Below are 20,959 nucleotides of genomic sequence, written 5' to 3'. Positions count from 1 at the left end.
GTCACTGGTTTATTGACATCATAGAACTTGAGTGCTGGTGCATTGGTAACCAACTGCTTCAATGTGTCAAAACTTTTCTTTTGTTCGTCTTCCCAACGTCATTCAATGTTGCTCTCTAGCAGCTTTCAGAGTGGAGTGCTGACCTCTGATAAGTTGGGAATGAATTTGGCAAGATACTGTATCATGCCCATGAACCTCCATAGTTCTTGCTTGTCTTTGGGTGGTGGTAGCTGTACCACAGCTCTGACCTTTTCATCATCTGGTTTTAGCCCATCAGCACTGAGTACATGACCTATGTATTTGATCTCTGTAGTTCTGATCTTACATTTACTTTTGTTCAGTTTTAGGTTGTGCTCTCTCTTGGAGCTTCCTCAGTCTCTGATCATGTTCCTCAATTGTGTCACCCCAGTATCAGCAAATCAACAATGATGTTGACCACCCCGTCCAGGCCTTCAATCATTTGTGCCACGGATCTCTGGAATACCTCTGATGCCAAAGAAATCCCAAAGGGTAGACGCAGGAAACGATATCTCCCTATGGGCCTGTTGAAAGTGCATAATTTGGAACTTTCTTCATCCACAAACCTTGATTTGCATCTAATACCGAAAAGTATTTTGCATCAGGCATGCGGGAGACAACCTCTTCAACTGTGAGCAGCAGGTAATGCTCTCTTTTGGTGGTTTGGTTGAGATCTTGTGGATCCATGCAAATCCTCGTCTTTTTTTCTGTGACCACTGTCACCATACTATTCACCCAGTCGGTCGGTTCTATTTGTCTTGTTATGACTCCCATCTGTTCTATTCTGTGTAGCTCCTCCACTACTTGATCCCTGAGAGCTACTGGAGTATTCCTTGGGGCATGCACGACTGGTGCAATAGTTGGATCAATCTGGATATGGTGTTTCCCTGGTAAACATCCTAATCCAGAAAACAAGTCATCAAAGTCTTTGAGAATGTCATTTTCTTTTTCAACACCATAGATTTGCTTCACCAGGCCTAGCTTTGTGCATGTTGCTTTGCCCAGTATTCCTGGAACATGTTGCTGTACTATTTCAAACTCGATCTGGTATTGTTGACCTTTGTACACACAGGTGAGTGCTTTTATGCCCAGTGGCGCCGTCTTGTGGCTGAAATATGCAACAAGCTTGCAGGTGGATTTTCTCAGTCTTCCTCTGATGTCCAGTGAGTTGAATGTTTCTGCTGACATTACATTGCACTTTGCCCCAGTGTCAAGCTTAAATATCACATTACTTCTGTTTATTATCAGATCTTGAGTCCAATCATCTTCATCCGCCATCTCTGCATTGTCAATATTCTTGATGCATACCTCCTGTTCCACTTCAGCTGTGCCAATGAACACGTCACTGTTGCCCTCACTCTGTTCCACAGCACGCATTTACCTTGCGTGCTCCTTCGATTTGCACATCTTTGCAAAGTGATTTCTTTTCTGGCATAACTTGCATGTCTGACCAAAGGCTGGACATTTTCTGTATCCATGTTTATAACCACATCTGTTGCAGTTAAATTCCTTTTGATCATCCTGTGGAGCTGGCTTTGTCCTACTCTTGTCAGTTTTCACAGTTTTTATTTTGCGCACATCAATCTCTTCATTGAGCACTTTAACCTGACTTGACGTGATCTCGCTGGCACGGCAAACATCAATCGCCTTTTCTAATGTAAGAGCTGCCTCTCTCAATAGCCTGCCTCTCACTTGATCATCTCGTATGCCACATACAATCCTGTCACGTATTAAAGAATCATGCAGTTGTCCGAACCCACAGTCTTTTGCCTTGCTCTTCAAATCTGTTACATAGGCCTCTATGGTCTCTATTGGTCCTTGAGCCCTCCTGAAAAATCAGTGTCAGATGTACGGTGGGTTTTTTTCTCGGTTTGCAGTAATCTTGAAACTTTTTCTTCCACACTTCAATTTTATCTTGCTCATCATCTTGGAAGACAAATGTGTTGCAAACCTTTAATTCCTCTTCCACATGCAGAAACGTAGCACATTGCGCTTTCTCCATCTTTTCAGCTACGCTGGTAGCGGTGCAAAACAGCTCAAACTTCTGGATCGATATTTTCCAGTTTTCAGCAAGATTACCTTGTAGGCTGAAACTTGACGGTGGCTGTAACTGTGACATCTTTTACGTGTCTTCTCTTCCTTTTTTTTCGTGATTTCTTCTGACACCATGTAATATTGATGTGACTCGGACACCGCTGTAGATTGAACAACCATGTTTATTCAACAGACTTCCATTTTTACTTCTCTACGTCCTGACGTCATATGCACTCTGACGCTATGAATACTCACACAATACATTACAAAGCAGTGTCCGCTGTGACTGTGGAGTTCAATGCAGGAGTGACAGTCCTTGCCACACCATACGGCAGAACACTGAGGCAGCTCTGACACCTTGGGCAACTTTGGCACAGAGCTTTAGGCGGGCTCTCTTTTCCTCTGCTTGTTGCATCAAAGTGGTCATGTATCTCAAGAGACCCTTCTTCACCACCAGGCAAGTAACTGCCACGTGTTGGTGCTGATACCAAGGGCCTTGAGGTCGCGCTTGCAGGTGTCCTTGTAACTCAGCTGGGGTCTCCCTGTGGCCTCTTTCCAGACTCCAGCTCCCCAAAAAGAAGATCCTTCAGTATACGCCCATCTGCCGTGTGCAAGACGTGGCCAAGCCAGCGCATACACCTCTGTTTGAGGAAGGTGAACATGGAGGTGGTGCCAGATTATGAAGATATTATAGACCACCCAGCAGTCTGCAGGATTTAGAGAAGCAAATTGGTAGAGAGATCACAGACTGTTGCAAGAAACATAAGGTTGTGATTTTAACTTCCACATGTTGACTGGGACTCCAGACTGTAAGAGGGCTGTATGAGAAAGAGTTCATCAAATGTGTTCAGGGAACATTTCTTAATTAGTACATAGAAGTCCCAAATCTTGAGAATACAATATTATTAGATCTTCTGTGACAGGGCTAGTGACAGAAGTTTGTGTAGTGGAACACTTTGTCGTCAGTGATCACAATGACATTAGTTTCAAGGTAATTAAGGAAAAGGATAGGTCTGGTCCCTAGGTTTAAATTCTAAATTGGAGAAAGGTCAATTTTGATGATATCAGAAATGATCTGGCAAGTGTGGATTGGGACAGGCTGTTTTCTGGCAAAGGTGTACTTGGTAGGTGGGAGGATTTCAGAAATGAAATTTTGAGAGTACAGGGTTTGTGCGTTCCTGTTAGAATAAAAGACAAAAATAACTGATTTAGGGAACCTTGGTTTTGAGAGATATTGAGGCCTTGCTTAGGAAAAAGACAGAGGTGCATAGCAGGTATAGGCAGGTAGAAACAAATGAAGTTCTTGAGGACTATAATACATGCGGGAGAACAGTTAAGAAAGAATTCTGGAGCTTGCTCTAGCAGAGAAGGTGAAGGAGAATCCTAAGGTCTTCTACAAAAATATTAAGAGTAAATAGATAGCAAAGGGACAAAATTGTTCCTGTGGAAGATCAGAATGTTAATCTTTGTATGGAGCCAAAAGAGATGGGGGACATCTCAAATGGACTTTCTGCATCTGTATTTTACTCAGGAGATAGATACAGAGTCTATAGGAATGAGGCAAAGCCACGCAAGTTTATGGATTCTATAGAAATTACAGGGAGAAGGTGTTTGCTCTCTTGAGGCAAATTGAAGTCGATAAAACCCGAGGGCCTGACACAATGGGTTATCTCAGACTCTGGGGTAGGCAAGTGCAGAAATTGCAGGGGCCCTAGCAGAGACATTTAAAACATCCTTGCGACAGGTGAGGTGACGAAGGATGATTGGAGGATAGCCAATGTTGCTCCATTGCTTAAGAAAGGCTCTATGAATAAGAGATATATAGGGATAAATTTGTCCCGGTGAGGAAGATAAAGAATGGTAGGGTGAAGGAACCATGGGTGACAAGTGAGGTGGAAGATCTAGTCAGGTGGAAGAAGGCAGCATACATGAGGTTTAGAAAGCAAGGATCAGATGGGTCTATTGAGGAATAGAGGGAAGCAAGAAAGGAGCTTAAGAAGGGGCTGAGAAGAGCAAGAAGAGGGCATGAGAAGGCCTTGGCGAGTAGGGTAAAGGAAAACCCCAAGGCATTTTTCAATTATGTGAAGAAAAAAAAAGATGACAGGAGTGAAGGTAGGACCGATTAGAGATAAAGCTGGAAAGATAGGCCTGGAGGCTGTGGAAGTGAGCGAGGTCCTCAATGAATACTTCTCTTCGGTATTCACCAATGAGAGGGAACTTGATGATGGTGAGGACAATATGAGTGAGGTTGATGTTCTGGAGCATGCTGATATTAAGGAAGAGGAGGTGTTGGAGTTGTTAAGATACATTAGGACGGATAAGTCCCCGGGGCCTGATGGAATATTCCCCAGGCAGCTCCACAAGGCGAGGGAAGAGATTGCTGAGCCTCTGGCTAGGATCTTTATGTCCTCGTTGTCCACGGCCATGGTACCGGAAGATTGGAGGGAGGCGAATGTTGTCCCCTTGTTCAAAAAGGGTAGTAGGGATAGTCCGGGTAATTATAGACAAGTGACCCTTACATCTGTGGTGGGAAAGCTGTTGGAAAAGATTCTTAGAGATACGATCTATGGGCATTTAGAGAATCGTGGTCTGATCAGAGACAGTCAGCATGGCTTTGTGAAGGGCAGATCGTATCTAACAAGTCTGATAGAGTTCTTTGAGGAGGTGACCAGGCATATAGATGAGGGTAGGGCAGTGGATGTGATCTATATGGATTTTAGTAAGGCATTTGACAAGGTTCCACACGGTAGGCTTATTCAGAAAGTCAGAAGGCATGGGATCCAGGGAAGTTTGGCCAGGCGGATTCAGAATTGGCTTGCCTGCAGAAGGCAGAGGGTGGTGGTGGAGGGAGTACATTCCGATTGGAGGATTGTGACTAGTGGTGTCCCACAAGGATCTGTTCTGGGACCTCTACTTTTCGTGATTTTTATTAACGACCTGGATGTGGGGGTAGAAGGGTGGGTTGGCAAGTTTGCAGACGACACAAAGGTTGGTGGTGTTGTAGATAGTGTAGAGAATTGTCAAAGATTGCAGAGAGACATTGATAGGATACAGAAGTGGGCTGAGAAGTAGCAGATGGAGTTCAACCCAGAGAAGTGTGAGGTGGTACACTTTGGAAGGACAAACTCCAGGGCAGAGTACAAAGTAAATGGCAAGGTACTTGGTAGTGTGGAGGAGCAAAGGGATCTGGGGGTACATGTCTCTTTGCTTCCTGTCTGCCAACCAATTCTCTATCCACATCAATACCATACCCCCAATACCGTGTGCTTTAAGTTTGCACGCTAATCTCCTGTGTGGGACCTTGTCAAACGCCTTTTGAAAATCCAAATATACCACATCCACTGGTTCTCCCCTATCCACTCTACTAGTTACATCCTCAAAAAGTTCTATGAGATTCGTCAGACATGATTTTCCTTTCACAAATCCATGCTGACTTCGTCTGATGATTTCACCGCTTTCCAAATGTGCTGTTATCATATCCTTGATAACTGACTCTAGCATTTTCCCCACCACCAATGTCACACGGTATTGGGGATATGGTATTCATGTGGATAGAGAATTGGTTAGCAGACAGGAAGCAAAGAGTGGGAATAAACGGGACCTTTTCAGAATGGCAGGCGGTGACTAGTGGGGTACCACAAGGCTCAGTGCTGGGACCCCAGTTGTTTACAATATATATTAATGACTTGGATGAGGGAATTAAATGCAGCATCTCCAAGTTTGCGGAAGACACGAAGCTGGGCGGCAGTGTTAGCTGTGAGGAGGATGCTAAGAAGATGCAGGGTGACTTGGATAAGTTAGGTGAGTGGGAAAATTCATGGCAGATGCAATTTAATGTGGATAAATGTGAGGTTATCCACTTTGGTGGCAAGAACAGGAAAACAGATTATTATCTGAATGGTGGCCAATTAGGAAAAGGGGAGGTGCAACGAGACCTGGGTGTCATTGTACACCAGTCATTGAAAGTGGGCATGCAGGTACAGCAGGCGGTGAAAAAGGCGAATGGTATGCTGGCATTCATAGCAAAAGGATTCGAGTACAGGAGCAGGGAGGTACTACTGCAGTTGTGCAAGGCCTTGGTGAGACCACACCTGGAGTATTGTGGGCAGTTTTGGTCCTCTAATCTGAGGAAAGACATTCTTGCCATAGAGGGAGTACAAAGAAGGTTCACCAGATTGATTCCTGGGATGGCAGGACTTTCATATGATGAAAGACTGGATCGGCTAGGCTTATACTCTCTGGAATTTAGGAGATTGAGGGGGATGTTAATGAAACATATAAAATTCTAAAGGGATTGGACAGGCTAGATGTAAGAAGATTGTTCCCGATGTTGGGGAAGTCCAGAACGAGGGGTCACAGTTTGAGGATAAAGGGGAAGCCTTTTAGGACCGAGATGAGGAAAAACTTCTTCACACAGAGAATGGTGAATCTGTGGAATTCTCTGCCACAGGAAACAGTTGAGGCCAGTTCATTGGCTATATTTAAGAGGGAGTTAGATAAGGCCCTTGTGGTTAAAGGGATCAAGGGGTATGGAGAGAAGGCAGGTACAGGGTTCTGAGTTGGATGATCAGCCATGATCGTACTGAATGGTGGTGCAGGCTCAAAGGGCCGAATGGCCTACTCCTGCACATATTTTCTATGTTTCTATGTCCACAGATCCCTGAAAGTTGCCTCATAGGTAGATAGGGTAGTTAAGAAAGCTTATGGGGTGGCCTGAGTCAGTGGTGGAGGCAGATAGACTAGTGAAGTTTAAGAGACTACTGGACAGGTACTACTAGTGCAGGAATTTAAAGGGAGGGCTTATATAGGAGGCAGGGTTTGAGGGTCGGCACAACATTGTGGGCCGAAGGGCCTGTACTGCGCTGTACTATTCTATGTTCTATGTTCTATGTTAATAAACCAGGAAATTATAGGCTAGTGAGCCTGACATCAGTAGTGGGGAAGTTATTGGAAGGTATTCCAAGGGGCCAGATATATGAGTATTTGGAGAGACAGGGACTGACTGGGGATAGACAACATGGCTTTGTGCACAGTAAGTCATATCTAACCAATCTTCTAGAGTTTTTTGAGGAAGTTACCAGGAAAGTTGATGAAAGAAAGGCGGTGGTTGTTGTCTGCATGGACTTTAGCAAGACATTTGACAAGGTCCCACATGGGAGGTTGGTCAAGAAGGTTCAGGTATTTGGCATTCAAGATGGGGTACTAAATTGTATTAGACTTTGTGGGAGAGGCTAGAGAGTGATAGTAGATGGTTACCTCTCTGAGTTGAGACGTGTGTCTAGTGGAGTGCCGCAGGGTTCGGTGCCGGGTCTGTTGTTGTTTGTCATCTATAACAGTGATCTGGATGATAATGTGATAAATTGGATCAGCAAATTTGCAGATGACACCATAATTGGATGTGTAGTGGGTAGCGAGGAAGGTTCTCAGAGCTTACAGCTGGATCTGAACCAGCTGGAAAAATGGGCTGAAAATTGGAAGATGGAATTTAATGCCAACAAGTGCGAGGTTGTGCACTTTGGTAGGTCCAACCGGGATAGGACTTGCATGATGGGGCACTAAGGAGTGCAGTAAAACAGAGGAATCTGGGAATACAGATCCATAATTCCAGCTACACAGAATCCAGGCGTGAACTCCAGAAAGCCATTAAGGGTGCCAAGAGGCAATATCGAGCCAAGTTAAAGGCCCAGGCTAACCAAAAGGATGCCAGTAGACTATGGCAGGGTCTAAATGAGATCACTGGGCGCATAGAAAAGGCTGGGAATATCAATAACTGTGGCGCTTCTCTTCCTGACGAACTTAACGTATTCTACGCAAGATTCGAACAGGAGAGGAGCGTCCCGCTCCCTCTGGATGAACCGGACCTGGTGGCATCGAGATTCATCGTCACCAGGGAGGACATTAGAAGGGACTTCCTGGAGATAAATCCAAGGAAGACGACGGGCCTAGATGGCGTCCCAGGACGGGTTCTCCAGGCCTGTGCGAGCTAGCTGGAGTGTTTGCTGACATCTTCAACTGCTTCTTGCTTCAGTCTAAGATCCCCTTGTGTTTTAAGAAGGCAACGATAATCCCAGTGCCGAAGAAGAGCAAGGTGGCATGCCTGAATGACTATCGACCTGTGGCTCTGACGTCAATTGCTATGAAGTGCTTCGAGAGATTGGTTTTGGCACACATCAACCACAGCCTACCGGTCAACCTCAACGCTTTGCAATTCGCCTACCGGAGCAATAGGTCAATGGCAGATGCCATCTCTCTGGCTCTACATTCCTCCTTAGAACACCTGGAGAATAAAGACACATACATAAGGCTCCTTTTCATTAACTACAGCTCTGCCTTTAATACCATCGTTCCAAATAAACTGATTTCTAAGCTCTGGAACCTGGGCCTTAATACTCAGATCTGCAGCTGGATCTTCAACTTCCTCACAGACAGGACCAAGGCTGTAAAAATAGGGGACAAGCTCTCCTCTACGATCACTCTGAGCACCGGTGCCCCACAAGGCTGTGTACTCAGCCCCCTGCTGTACTCACTGTACACCCATGATTGTGTAGCCAAGTTTCCACCAAACTGAATATATAAGTTTGCTGATGACACAACAATTGTAGGCCATATCTCAGGTAATGATGAGTTTGAGTACAGAGAGGAAATTAAGAAGCTGGTGGCATGGTGCGAAGACAATAACCTATCCCTCAACGTCAGCAAGACGAAGGAATTGGTTGTTGACTTCAAAAGGAGTAGCGGACTGCACGACCCAATTTACATCGGTGGTGCGGAAGTGGAACAGGTCAAAAGCTTTAAGTTCCTCAGGGTCAATATCACAAATGACCTGACTTGGTCCAACCAAGCAGAGTTCAATGCCAAGAAGGCCCACCAGCTCCTTTACTTCCTGAGAAAACTAAAGAAATTTGGCCTGTCCCCTAAAACCCTCACTAATTTTTATAGATGCACCGTAGAAAGCATTCTTCTAGGGAGCATCACGACCTGGTATGGAAGTTGTCCTGTGCAAGACCGAAAGAAGCTGCAGAAGATCGTGAACACGGCGCAGCACATCACACAAACCAATCTTCCGTCCTTGGACTCACTTTACACCGCACGCTGTCGTAGCAGTGCTGCCAGGGTAATCAGGGACACGACCCACCCAGCCAACAGACTTTTCGTCCCTCTTCTCTCTGGGAGAAGGTTCAGGAGCTTGAAGACTCATACGGCCAGATTTGGGAACAGCTTCTTTCCAACTATGATAAGACTGCAGAATGGATCCTGACCCGGATCTGGGCCGTACCCTCCAAATATCCGGACCTGCCTCTCGTTTTTTTTTTGCACTACCTTACTTCCCATTTTTCTATTTTCTATTTATGATTTATAATTTAAATTTTTAATATTTACTAATTTTAACTATTTTTAATATCTTTAATATTTATAATCCAGGGAGTGTGAAGTGCAGAATCAAATATCGCTGTGATGATTGTACGTTCCAGTACTAATTGTTTGGCGACAATAAAGTATAAAGTAATTCATTGAAGGTGGTGTCAAAGGTAGATAGGGTCATAAAGAAAGCTTTTGGCACACTGCTTTTCATAAGTCAATGTATTGGGTACAGGAGTTGAGATGTTATGTAAAAGACGTTGGTGTGGCCTAATTTGGAGTATTGTGTGCAGTTTTAGTCAACTACCTACAGGAAAGATGTAAATACGATTGAAAGAGTGTAGAGAAAATTTACAAGGATGTTGCTGGGCCTGGAGTACCTGAGTTATAGGGAAAGGTTGAGTAAGTAACAAATTTATTCCTTAGAATATAGAAAATTGAGGGGAGATTTGATAGAACTATACAAAATTATGAGGGGTATAGACAGGGTAAATGCAAACAGTGTTTTTCTACTAAAGTTTGGTGAGACTACAACTAGCGATCATGGGTTAAAGGTGAAAGATGAAATGTTTAAGGGGAACATGAGGGCAAACCTCTTCACTCAAAAGGTGGTGAGATTGTGGAATGAGCTGCCAGCACAAGTATGGATGCAGGGTCAATTTCAAGATTTAAGAGAAATTTGGATAGGTATGTGGACCATGGTCTGGGTGCAGGTTGATGGAACTAGGCAAATTAATAGTTTTGTGCAGACTAGATGGGTTGAAGGGCCTTTTTCTGTGTTGTAGTGTTCTATAGCTCTATAGAAGACATAGAAAACCTACAGCATAATACAGGCCCTTCGGCCCACAATGCTGTGCCAAACATGTACTTACTTTAGAAATTACCTAGAGTTACCCATAGCCCTCTATTTTTCGAAGCTCCATGTACCTATCCAGGAGTCTCTTAAAAGACCCTATCGTATCCACCTCCACCACCAACGCCGGCAGCCCATTCCATGCACTCACCACACTCTGTGTAAAAAACTTACCCCTGACATCTCCTCTGTACCTAACTCTATGTGAAAGGTCCATTTGTTCTGACCTCTGACCTGAAGTTTAAGTTCAAATGCATTGTGATATCAGTGTATGCAAGTAAATAGAGACTTGTCTACATTTTAAATTTTTGGTCAATACAAGAGAATCTTGTACATCATATGCTGAGGTAGATTCTAGAAATATCTGAACTTTAAGAAACTTGAACTAACAGCACTACACTTTGAGTTCTCAGTTTCAGTGTCATTCGTCACCAATCTGTAGTCTTGTAAAAGTGTAAAACATTTACATAATTTTCATAACTTGAAAATCATACTACCCTGGAAGGGATGGCTACTTTGGATTATGGTGTAAGGATAAATAAATTTTTCTGAAAAAAATCAAAAACAGACATTTCTTCTTTAAGTATCTTCTGAAACTGATCATGTATGACGGGGCTGTAGAGAAAACTCATGGATATACTACTTGACTCCCACATAATGCAGCGTCACCTGGGTTGTCAGAGTGAGCCAGCCAATTTCACAACAATGCTTTGAAATCCAATCTCTTTGCATTTCAGGATATTTGCGCTGATTCTAGTGGTGGTGTCGGTTTTGTGGATTCCTCTGGTGCAATCAAGTCAAAGTGGCAAGCTCTTCATATATATCCAGTCCATCACCTCCTACCTGACACCACCAATCGTAGTGGTCTTTATGGCTGGTTGCTTTTGGAAACGAGCTAATGAGAAAGTGAGTCATTTTCTAAGACTTAACACAGAGATCAATCAGACAGACTAGTATGTTGCCTTGCTAAGTACTGGTGGCTTATTAGTTGAGCCCAACAAAAGTATGTCAGTGGAGCAGCTAATTCCATGATCTGTGGCTCTGCTAACTTTTCATTGTAAATCATTGAGAGGGCTGATAAATTACCTGCTACTTCAATACACTAATAGTTCTTTGGATTAAGATCCCATGGTTTTGTTCTTCACTTTGAGATGCATGGAGAGAGTTCCAGTCACTCCCGCAAGGGCCAACTCTATGACATAGAACAGTTTCAGTCGGTTGGAAGAAGTAACCTTTGTAAACACAAAATGGGGAGCTGTATTTTATTTCTAAATACTTTTTGGCATGGAAATACACATCAACTGCATGGAGGCACTGAAGACCATAAGACCATAAGACAAAGGAGCAGAAGTCGGCCATTTGGCCCATTGAGTCTGCTCCACCATTTTATCATGAGCTGATCCATTCTCCCATTCAGTCCCACACCCCCACCTTCTCACCATAACCTTTGATGCCCTGGCTACTCAGATACCTATCAATCTCTGCCTTAAATACACCCAATGACTTGGCCTCCACTGCCGCTGGTGGCAACAAATTCCATAGATTCACCACCCTCTGGCTAAAAAAAATTCTTTGCATCTCTGTTCTGAATGGGCGCCCTTCAATCCTTAAGTCATGCTCTCTCGTACTAGACTCCCCCACCATGGGAAGCAATTTTGCCACATCCACTCTGTCCATGCCTTTCAACATTTGAAATGTTTCTATGAGGTCCCCCATCATTCTTCTAAACTCCAAGGAATACAGTCCAAGAGCAGACAAATGTTCCTCATATGTTAACCCTCTCATTCCTGGAATCATTCTAGAGAATCTTCTCTGAACCCTCTCCAACGTCAGCACATCCTTTCTTAAATAAGGAGCCCAAAACAGTCCACAGTACTCCAAGTGAGGTCTCACCAGTGCTTTATAGAGCCTCAACATTACATCCCTGCTCCTATACTCTATTCCTCTCGAAATGAATGCCAACATTGCATTTGCCTTCTTCACCACCGACTCAACCTGGAGGTTAACCTTAAGGGTATCCTGCACGAGGACTCCCAAGTCCAGTTGCATCTCAGAACTTTGAATTCTCTCCCCATTTAAATAATAGTCTTCCCATTTATTTCTTCTGCCAAAGTGCATAACCATACACTTTCCAACAGTGTATTTCATTTGCCACTTCTTTGCCCATTCTCCCAATCTATCCAAGTCTCTTTTCAGACTCTCTGTTTCCTCAGCACTACCAGCCCCTCCACCTATCTTTGTATCATCAGCAAACTTAGCCACAAAACCATCTATTCCATAATCCAAATCGTTGATGTACAATGTAAAAAGAAGCGTCCCCAACACGGACCCCTGTGGAACACCACTGGTAACCGGCAGCCAACCAGAATAGGATCCCTTTATTCCCACTCTTTGTTTCCTGCCAATCAGCCAACGCTCTATCCACGTATGTAACTTTCCCGTAATTCCATCAGGTCTTATTTTGTTAAGCAGCCTCATGTGTGGCACCTTGTCAAAGGCCTTCTGAGAATCCAAATGTACAACATCCACTACATCTCCCTTGTCTAGCCTACTGATAATTTCATCAAAAAATTGCAATAGGTTTGTCAGGCAGAATTTTCCTTTAAGGAAACCATGCTGAGTTCTGCCTATCTTGTCATATGCCTCCAGGTACTCTGTAACCTCATCCTTGACAATCGACTCCAACAACTTCCCAACCACCGATGTCAAGCTAACAGGTCTATAATTTCCTTTTTGCTTCCTGGCCCCCTTCTTAAATAGCGGAGTGACATTTGCAATATTCCAGTCCTCTGGAACCATGCCAGAATCTAGAAGATACTAGATTATTTTCCTTGCACCACAATGGTTTAATAAGATAGTTCATAGTGTTTGTCAAAATGATGAAGTATCTCAATAGAGTAAAAAAGGATAAGGTATTTCCTCTAGCAAGAAAATCAGAAACCAGTGGGTGTTGACTTAAAATAAATTGGCTAAGGAATCTGAGGGGGAAAACATGGTCTGTTTCATAGCATGAACTATTATGACCTGGAGCACACATTCTCTAGAATTAGCTTCATTGATAACTTTTAAAATGGTGCTGGAAAAGTGAATAATTGACATTCTGGTATGGTAGTTACTGCTGCTGTCCCACAAGTTTGGGCATCTGGGATCAATCCTGACCTCGGTTGTTATCTACATGGAGTTCGAGCACGTGGATTTTCTCCAGTACTCTGGGTTTTCTTCTCACATCCCAACTGCTGTACATCCTGATAGGTTACGTAAAATGCCCTGGTATGAATGTCAGGCAGAAGAATTAAGGCTAGTTCATGGACGTGTGAGAGAGAGTAGGTTATATAATTACAGAGAAAGGTGGAGATTATGAATGGGACTAGTAGAATTTCTCTGGGATGCTGGGATCTGATGGATTGAGGGGGTAGGGCTATTGGTGTGTTAAGGATCAGGCTGATTATTGGATCACTTGGTTAGAACTAACTGGTGATCGAAGGGATTCAGCAAATCATTGAATAGATGGCCAACCAGTAGATTGAGAGTGATGGCAAGACTGGATGTGGTAGAGGTGTCCAGGACCAAGGGGTGTTGGTTTAATGTGAAAATTAATAAGTTTAGAGGGGAAATGAGGAAGAACCTTTTCACCCTGAGGGTGATCGCAATCTGGAACACATTGTCAGAGAAGGTGGTGGAGGCAGTGACTCCCACAATATTTGAGAATTATCCAGATAAGCTCTTTAATTTCCAAAGCACAGTAGGCTGTAGAGCAAGTGCTGGTAAATGTAATCAGCATAGATAGGACTTGGTAGTTGACATAGATGTGCGAGCCAAATACCATAATGCTCTATGAATCTATGATAGTGTTAAAATTCACTGTGCTCAGTTGTATGAAATTTCAGTTCATCTAATACTGCTCATTGTCAAGTTGATCGATAATCAGCACTGTCAGGGGGAGATCTGACGGGAAACTCTCCTGGAAGAATCCTCCTGATCTCAAAACACATTGAGATTTTATGCTCGTAAGAACAAAAATAAAAGCAAGTGATTAAATACAACCACACTCTACAAAGGATGTCATTAACAGGAAAGGGTGCAGAGGAGATTCACCAGGATTTTGGCAGGAATAGGAGGAGCAACTGAAGAGGCTGGGTTTGTTTTCTTTGGAGCTGAGGAGGTTAAGAGGAGACTTGATTAAGAAATGTAAATTTATGAGGGTTATAGTTAGGATATTCTGCAGGCAACTTTTCCTACAGGTAATTCAGTAGATAAAACTAGAGGATATAAGTTTAGTGGAAGTGGGGGGAGATTTAAAATGGGTCTGAGAAGGACTTTCTTTCACCCAGAGACTGATGAGTTCATGGAATGCACTGCTGGAGCGAGTGGAGAAAGCAGTGTCACCAACAGCTTTTAAGAAGTATCTAGGCAAACACTTGAATTGCCTAGCCATTAGTGGCAATAGGCCAAGTACTGAAAGCAGGATTAATGGAGATGAGTGCCCACTGGTTATTGTGAATGAGGTGAGCCCTATAGCTTGTTTCTATGCTGTATGATTCCGGGTCTTTCAGTAGTTACGATTGTATAGTTAACTTCGATGTTTGATTGCAAACAAATGGTTTCATGGAATCACATATTTGTAATTGTAAATGACAAGACCATCAAACACTTAATCGGCTCATTGCTGGAGAGCGTTATTGCCTGATCAAGTTTTGCCTGAATCAAATGCTTCAGGGTGATGTTCAAAATATTCCAGATGCTGGAATTCTGAAATAGAAACAGAAAATATTGGAGCCACTCAGAAGGTCAAGAGGCACCAATGGAAAGAGAAACGGCATCTGTTTCTCTCTCTTTCTAGATGCTGGCTGACATGCTAAATTTAATATTTTTCATTTTCATAGTGGTGTTGTTGTGTTGTGACAAGACTTAGCATAATACAACCATTAGCAAACATCCCTCATCACCCTGTCTTTGAAATACAATGCTTTGGTCCCTGCTTTGACCAAGGCTGTGAGATTAGAAGCCAACTGAGTAGGCCTGGTGAAATCAAAACTGAGTGCCAAAGAGTATGTATTGTTGATAACATCTTCCATCACATTTAAACTAACTGAAGTAGTTTAACTGCGAATATCAATTCAATATAACGTATGGTTGTTTGTGTGCACAGGGTGCATTTTGGAGCCTCGCTGCTGGGTTTCTTGTGGGCGTTATTCGAATGGTTTTGGATTTTGTCTTCATTGCACCAGCATGTGGGGAAGAAGACAAACGACCGTCAATTGTTGGCAAAGTCCATTTCTTGCACTTTGCTCTCATACTTGCTCTCCTCACTATGCTTGTACTAGTGGTCCTCAGTCTCCTTAATCCGCCTCCACAACCAGAACAGGTGAGTGAACAATACAGTCTGCTGAGTCTCCCAGTAGTTTCAACTATTATGTTCAACGATTGTACCTGAAGGAAGGAGTAGTAGGGCCATCTCCTTTGCCAGGTTTATAACCTAGCAGGTTGGGAGGAGAATAACTTTTCATAGCTTTTCATTCAGTTGAAAACTTTTATAAGAAAATTTGAAAGATTAATAGCAATCAAAATTCCAGAATAAACAAGATCATGAGAGCAGGATTTCTTGAGGTATGGGAGTGCAGGTGAAAAGTTTCAATTGTGGGCTGCAGGATGTCTGCCATGGTTGTGTGAATGGGCAGCCTGCTGAGGACGTTTTGACCTATTCACTGTAGCCCAGTGATGGATGAGCCCTTCCATTACTGAACTCTGGCCATTATTATCCAATTCAAATACTGGCCCCCTCAACCAACTCTATTTTCCACTGGTGTATGACATAGTTCTTTCTTCTTTCCCAGATCAGTCGGTTGACTTGGTACACACGATTTGATAAACTGCCAGAGAAGCCACCAGAAGAAACTGTTGTTGTAGGTGATACAGCTCCATCAGCAGAAGCCACATCAGATAAAATGGACACGACTGAAGAACTCAGCCCAAGGGCAGGTAAACCTCTTACACTGAAATCATCTCATTGCCTACGTAATGCACCACTACAACAACCTCATTGACTCCTTCCCCATAGATTATATATCTGATGAACCCTACATCACTATTTACTCAAAAATTAAACTTCAAAAGAATCAAAGAATGGTATGGTATGGTATTGATAAAGCGAGATACGTAGAGGGATAAGGTTTCCTCTCCCCAGCATCTTGTTAGCAAATGTGCAGTCACTGAAGAACAAAATTGAGGACCTGAGGGCAAAATTGCTGTATCAGAGGGAAATGAGAAATTGTTGTTGTTCTGTGTTTTACCGAGACATGGCTTACTCAGAATATGCCAGATATGGTGATCAGGCCTGAAGGCTTCTCATTACACAGTATAGCCCAAATTGCTGATTCAAAGAAGGCAAAAGATGGAGGTGTGTGTTTCATGAACTCTCAATGCTGCTCCAATGTGGCAGTTTTCTTGTATTCCTGTTCCCCTGACCTTGAACACCTAACAATCAAATGCTGACAATTCTATTCACCAAGAATTCCTCTCAATGATCCTGACCACAATTTACATACCATCATCTGTAATCAGGCACTTGAGATACTGCATGATGTCATCACCAAACAAGAAACAGTCTACCCAGATGCATTTCAAATTTTAGTCAGGGATTTCAATTAGGCTTGTTTGAAGAAATCCCTGCCCAATTACCATCAGCGTATAACCTGTAGTACGAGAGGTCCCAACACACTAGACCACTGTTTACTAAGATAAGGAATGCCTACCGTTCCATGTCCAGACGCATTTCAGCAAGTCTGATCTCTTGGCTGTCCTTCTCCAACCTGCATACAGCCAGAGCCTAAAGAGCAAGCCTCCAGAGATAAGGGCAGTGAAAGGTGGTTGTGGGAGGCCGAGGAGCAGATTTGGATTGCTTCGAGTCACTGGACTGGGTCATGTTCAAGAACTCATCTATGGATCTAAATGAATACACCATGGTTATCACAGACTTTATAAAAACAGTTGTAGATGAGTGTGTCCCCACAAAATTATTCAGAATCTTCCTCAACCAGAAGCTCTGGATGAACCATGAGATTAACAATCTGCCGAGGGCCAGATCAAAGGCATTCAAGTCTGGCGACCAAGAAGGTATGATCTCCGGAAAGCCATCTCATGGGCGAAGTGGCAATTCCTGACGAAACTTGAATCAATGAAGGATGTTCGACAGCTGTGGGGCAGGGCTTGAATACTGTCACCTCTTACAAAGTGAAATCAAGCGACGTAGGTGACAAAGGGGCTTCACTTCCAAATGAGCTCAATGTCTTCTATGCTTGCTTTGACTGTCAAAGCATGGAAGAACAGTCACAAACTCCCTCAGCCCCATTGATGTTATGTTTCAGTCTCTGAGGCTGATGTGAGAGGTGAAGGAGGGTGAAGCCAATATCGCTAACCTCTTGCTTTGGCAGTCTGAGGTACCCACCTACTTTAAGCAGGCTTCAATTATGGCGGTGCCTAAGAAGAACACGGTAACCTGCCTCAATGACTATCATCCAGTAACACTTACATGCTCAGTGATGAAATGTTTTAAGAGGGGGTGATGAATCATTTCAACTTCTGCCTGAGAAGTGACTTGGACCTCCACCAATTTGCCTACCAGTACAACAGGCCCACAACAAATACCAGTTCGTTGGCTCTTCACTCAACCTTGGAATGTTTGGACAGCAAAGATGCATACATCAGGGTGCTCTTTATCAGCTACAGCTCGGCATTTAAAACTATCATCCTTTCAGAACTAATCAATAAGCTCCAAGACCTTGGGTCAATGCCTCCTTATGCAATTGGATCCTCAATTTCTTCCCTTGCAGACCCCAGTCAGTTTGGATTGGCAACAGCATCTCCTCCACAATCTCCATCAGCACAAGTACACCACAAGGCTCTGTGCTTGGCTCCCTGTTTTACTCTCGCTTTCCACTTATGGCTGTATGGCAAAGCTCAGCTCCAATGCCATATGTAAGTTTGCTGATGACACCATTGTCATAGCCTGAATCAAAGATGGTGATGAATCAGCATGCAGGAGGGAGACTAAAAATTTGGCTGAGTGGTGTCAAAACAATAATCTCTTACTCAATGTCAGGAAGACCAAGGAGATGCTTATTGACTTCAGGAGGAGGAAACCAAAGGTCCATGAGCCAGTCCTTATCAGGGTCTCAGAGGTGGAGAGGGACAGCAACTTTAAATTCCTCGGTGTTATCATTTCAGAGGATGTGTCACGGGCCCAGCACATAAGTATTATTACAAAGAAAACACAGCAGCACCTCTACTTCCTTGAGAGTTTGTAAAGATTCGGTATGACATCTATAACTTTGACTAACTTCTATAGATGTGTGGTAGAGAATATATTGACTGGCTGCATCACAGCCTGGTATGAAAACGCTGATGTCCTTGAATGGAAAATCCTACAAAAGGTAATGGATACAGCTGACCATCACAGGTATAACCCTCCCCATAATTGAACACATCTCCATGGCACGTCGTAGTAGGAAAACAGCATCCATCATCAGGGATCCCCACAACCTTGGTCATGCTCTCTTCTCGCTGCTACCATCAGGAAGAAGGTACAGGAACCTCAGGATTCATACCAGCAGGTTCAGGAACAGTTATTACCCCTCCACCATCAGGATGTTGAACTTTTCTCAACTTCGCTTGCCCGACATCTGTTCTGACAACCTATGGACTCACTTTCACTTCATCTCATATTTATTGCTTATTTCTTTAGCAGTATTTTTTTTTCTTTTGTATTTGCACAGTTAGTTGTCTTTTGCACATAGGTTGTCTGTCTTCCTGGCGCTATTATGGTTATCAGATTTATTGAGTATGCCCACAAGAAAATGGATCTCAGAGTTGTATGCAGTGACATATACAGTATGTACTTGGTTAATACATGTCCTCTGAACATTGAACCACAACAAACTTAGCAAGATTTTCTGAGAGTAAATAGGACAAGAATATTTCATCTATTATAAGAAGAGGCAAGACTTCAGGATTACAAATGAAAGAATGAATAAGAAACTTGCAGAAATAGTTTCACACAAACAGTAGTAAGAATATCTACCGCTTCCTTGCATGTGGTAACTCAGAAAAAACTATTAAATTATCCTTTATCTAACCTGCCAAAAGTAAAAGAGAACATAAGACGAATATGGTTGTTGTAGGTGATTTTAACTTTCCACATATTGACTGGGATGTCCATACTGTAAAAGGACGAAGTGGGATAGAGCTTGTCAAATGTGTTCAGAAAGTTCCCTTCATCAGCACGTAGAAGTCCCAATGACAGAACTAACGATACTAGATCTGCTACTAGGGACTGAGACAGGGCAGGTGACAGAAATTTGTGTAGGGGACTCTTTGCATCCAGTGGCTACTTAGTTTCAAAGTGAATATGCAAAGAGATAGATCTGGTCTGCGGGTTGAGGTTCTAAATTGGAGAAAGGTCAATTTTGGTGATATCAAAAATGATCTAGTAAGTGTGGATTGTGTGACGAGAATACACATAAAATTAAGATGTTTGCTGGCCTGGGTTAGCATCAGTGGCATCAGCAGTTGGTCTGCCACCTGTCCTCAGGGGGAAGGAGAGATAAGGAACATGAAGCAGCATGTGGAGGTGTTAATGAAGGAGCCATCAGTCTGGGTATTGCCAAGATCGGCGCTCCCTTTGAACCCTGAACTGTTTGAAGTGATGGACAGGTGATCTGGAGATGTGTAATGAAGGGACGGTAGAGAGTGCTGTCTGGAGCGGCTCCCCCTTTGAACCCTGAACTGTTTGAAGTGATGGACAGGCGATACCCCAGCAGGGGGATAAAAAGGGACAGATTCGCTAAGGCAGGAGACACACGACACCCGAGGTAACGAGACCCTGGAAGCGGTGCGCCTCTCACGAGTCGATGGGAAGTACCGGACAACGCACAGGGTGGAAAGGTACGATCAGCAGGAACCCAGTGTGTGTCCGCCCTTGCTTGGGTGCCGGGTTCACTGCAGAGGATCGACCGCATCTGGAGGAGGGGTCACAGTCGGTGACCTCAGGTGACATCACCAAGGACCTGCCCGAGAGCTGCTTGTGAGCCATACCGCCTGTCTGTGAGTGGAAGCCGTGTCAGAATGATCAGTCGTTCCCGTTCTCTCTCTCCCTCCCCCCACGTTGTCCATCGCCATGGCAACGATTACTGAGAACTGAACTAAATTGGACTGAACTTTTGTGTCACTTTGAAATTTGGTCATTTACCCCTAGACAACGATAGAGCTTGATTGATGCTGTTATCTTAATTCTGTGCACATGTGTGGTTATCATTGCTGAACTGTTGCATTTATTATCCTTTCGATTACCGTGTTGCTTGTTTCTTTAATAAAACTTTCTTAGTTCTAGTAATCCAGACTCCAACTGAGTGATCCATTTCTGCTGGTTTGGTAACCCAGTTACGGGGTACGTAACAATTGGTACAGGCTGTTTTCTGGCAAAGGTGTACTTGGAAAGTGGGAGGTCTTCAAAAAAATGAAATTTTAAGAGTACAGAGCTTGTATGTGCCTGTCAGAATGAAAGATGTAGGGAACCTTGGTTTTCAAGAGATATTTAGGCCCTAGTTAAGAGAAAAAAGGGGGTGCATAGCATGTATAGGCAAGTAGGAACAAATGAGGTGCTTATAAATACAAGAAATGCAAGAGAACACTTAAAGAAGT

At 43.5% G+C, this 20,959-nt stretch overlaps 1 protein-coding gene across 1 annotated transcript in view; it reads left to right on the top strand.

The window, feature by feature from the left end:
• Positions 1 to 20,959, top strand: part of LOC140203402 (sodium/myo-inositol cotransporter 2-like) — a 134,123-nt gene that overhangs the window by 92,182 nt on the left and 20,982 nt on the right. Inside the window, exons 11-13 of the mRNA XM_072269460.1 lie at positions 11,002 to 11,170; positions 15,414 to 15,629; positions 16,099 to 16,243. Of these exons, the coding sequence (XP_072125561.1) occupies positions 11,002 to 11,170; positions 15,414 to 15,629; positions 16,099 to 16,243 (530 nt within the window). The remainder of the gene's footprint in view (positions 1 to 11,001; positions 11,171 to 15,413; positions 15,630 to 16,098; positions 16,244 to 20,959) is intronic.

The sequence above is a fragment of the Mobula birostris genome, chromosome 9, assembly GCF_030028105.1.
Source record: "Mobula birostris isolate sMobBir1 chromosome 9, sMobBir1.hap1, whole genome shotgun sequence".
NCBI classification, from domain to species: domain Eukaryota; kingdom Metazoa; phylum Chordata; class Chondrichthyes; order Myliobatiformes; family Myliobatidae; genus Mobula; species Mobula birostris.
This window is presented reverse-complemented; position numbering and strand designations above follow the sequence as displayed.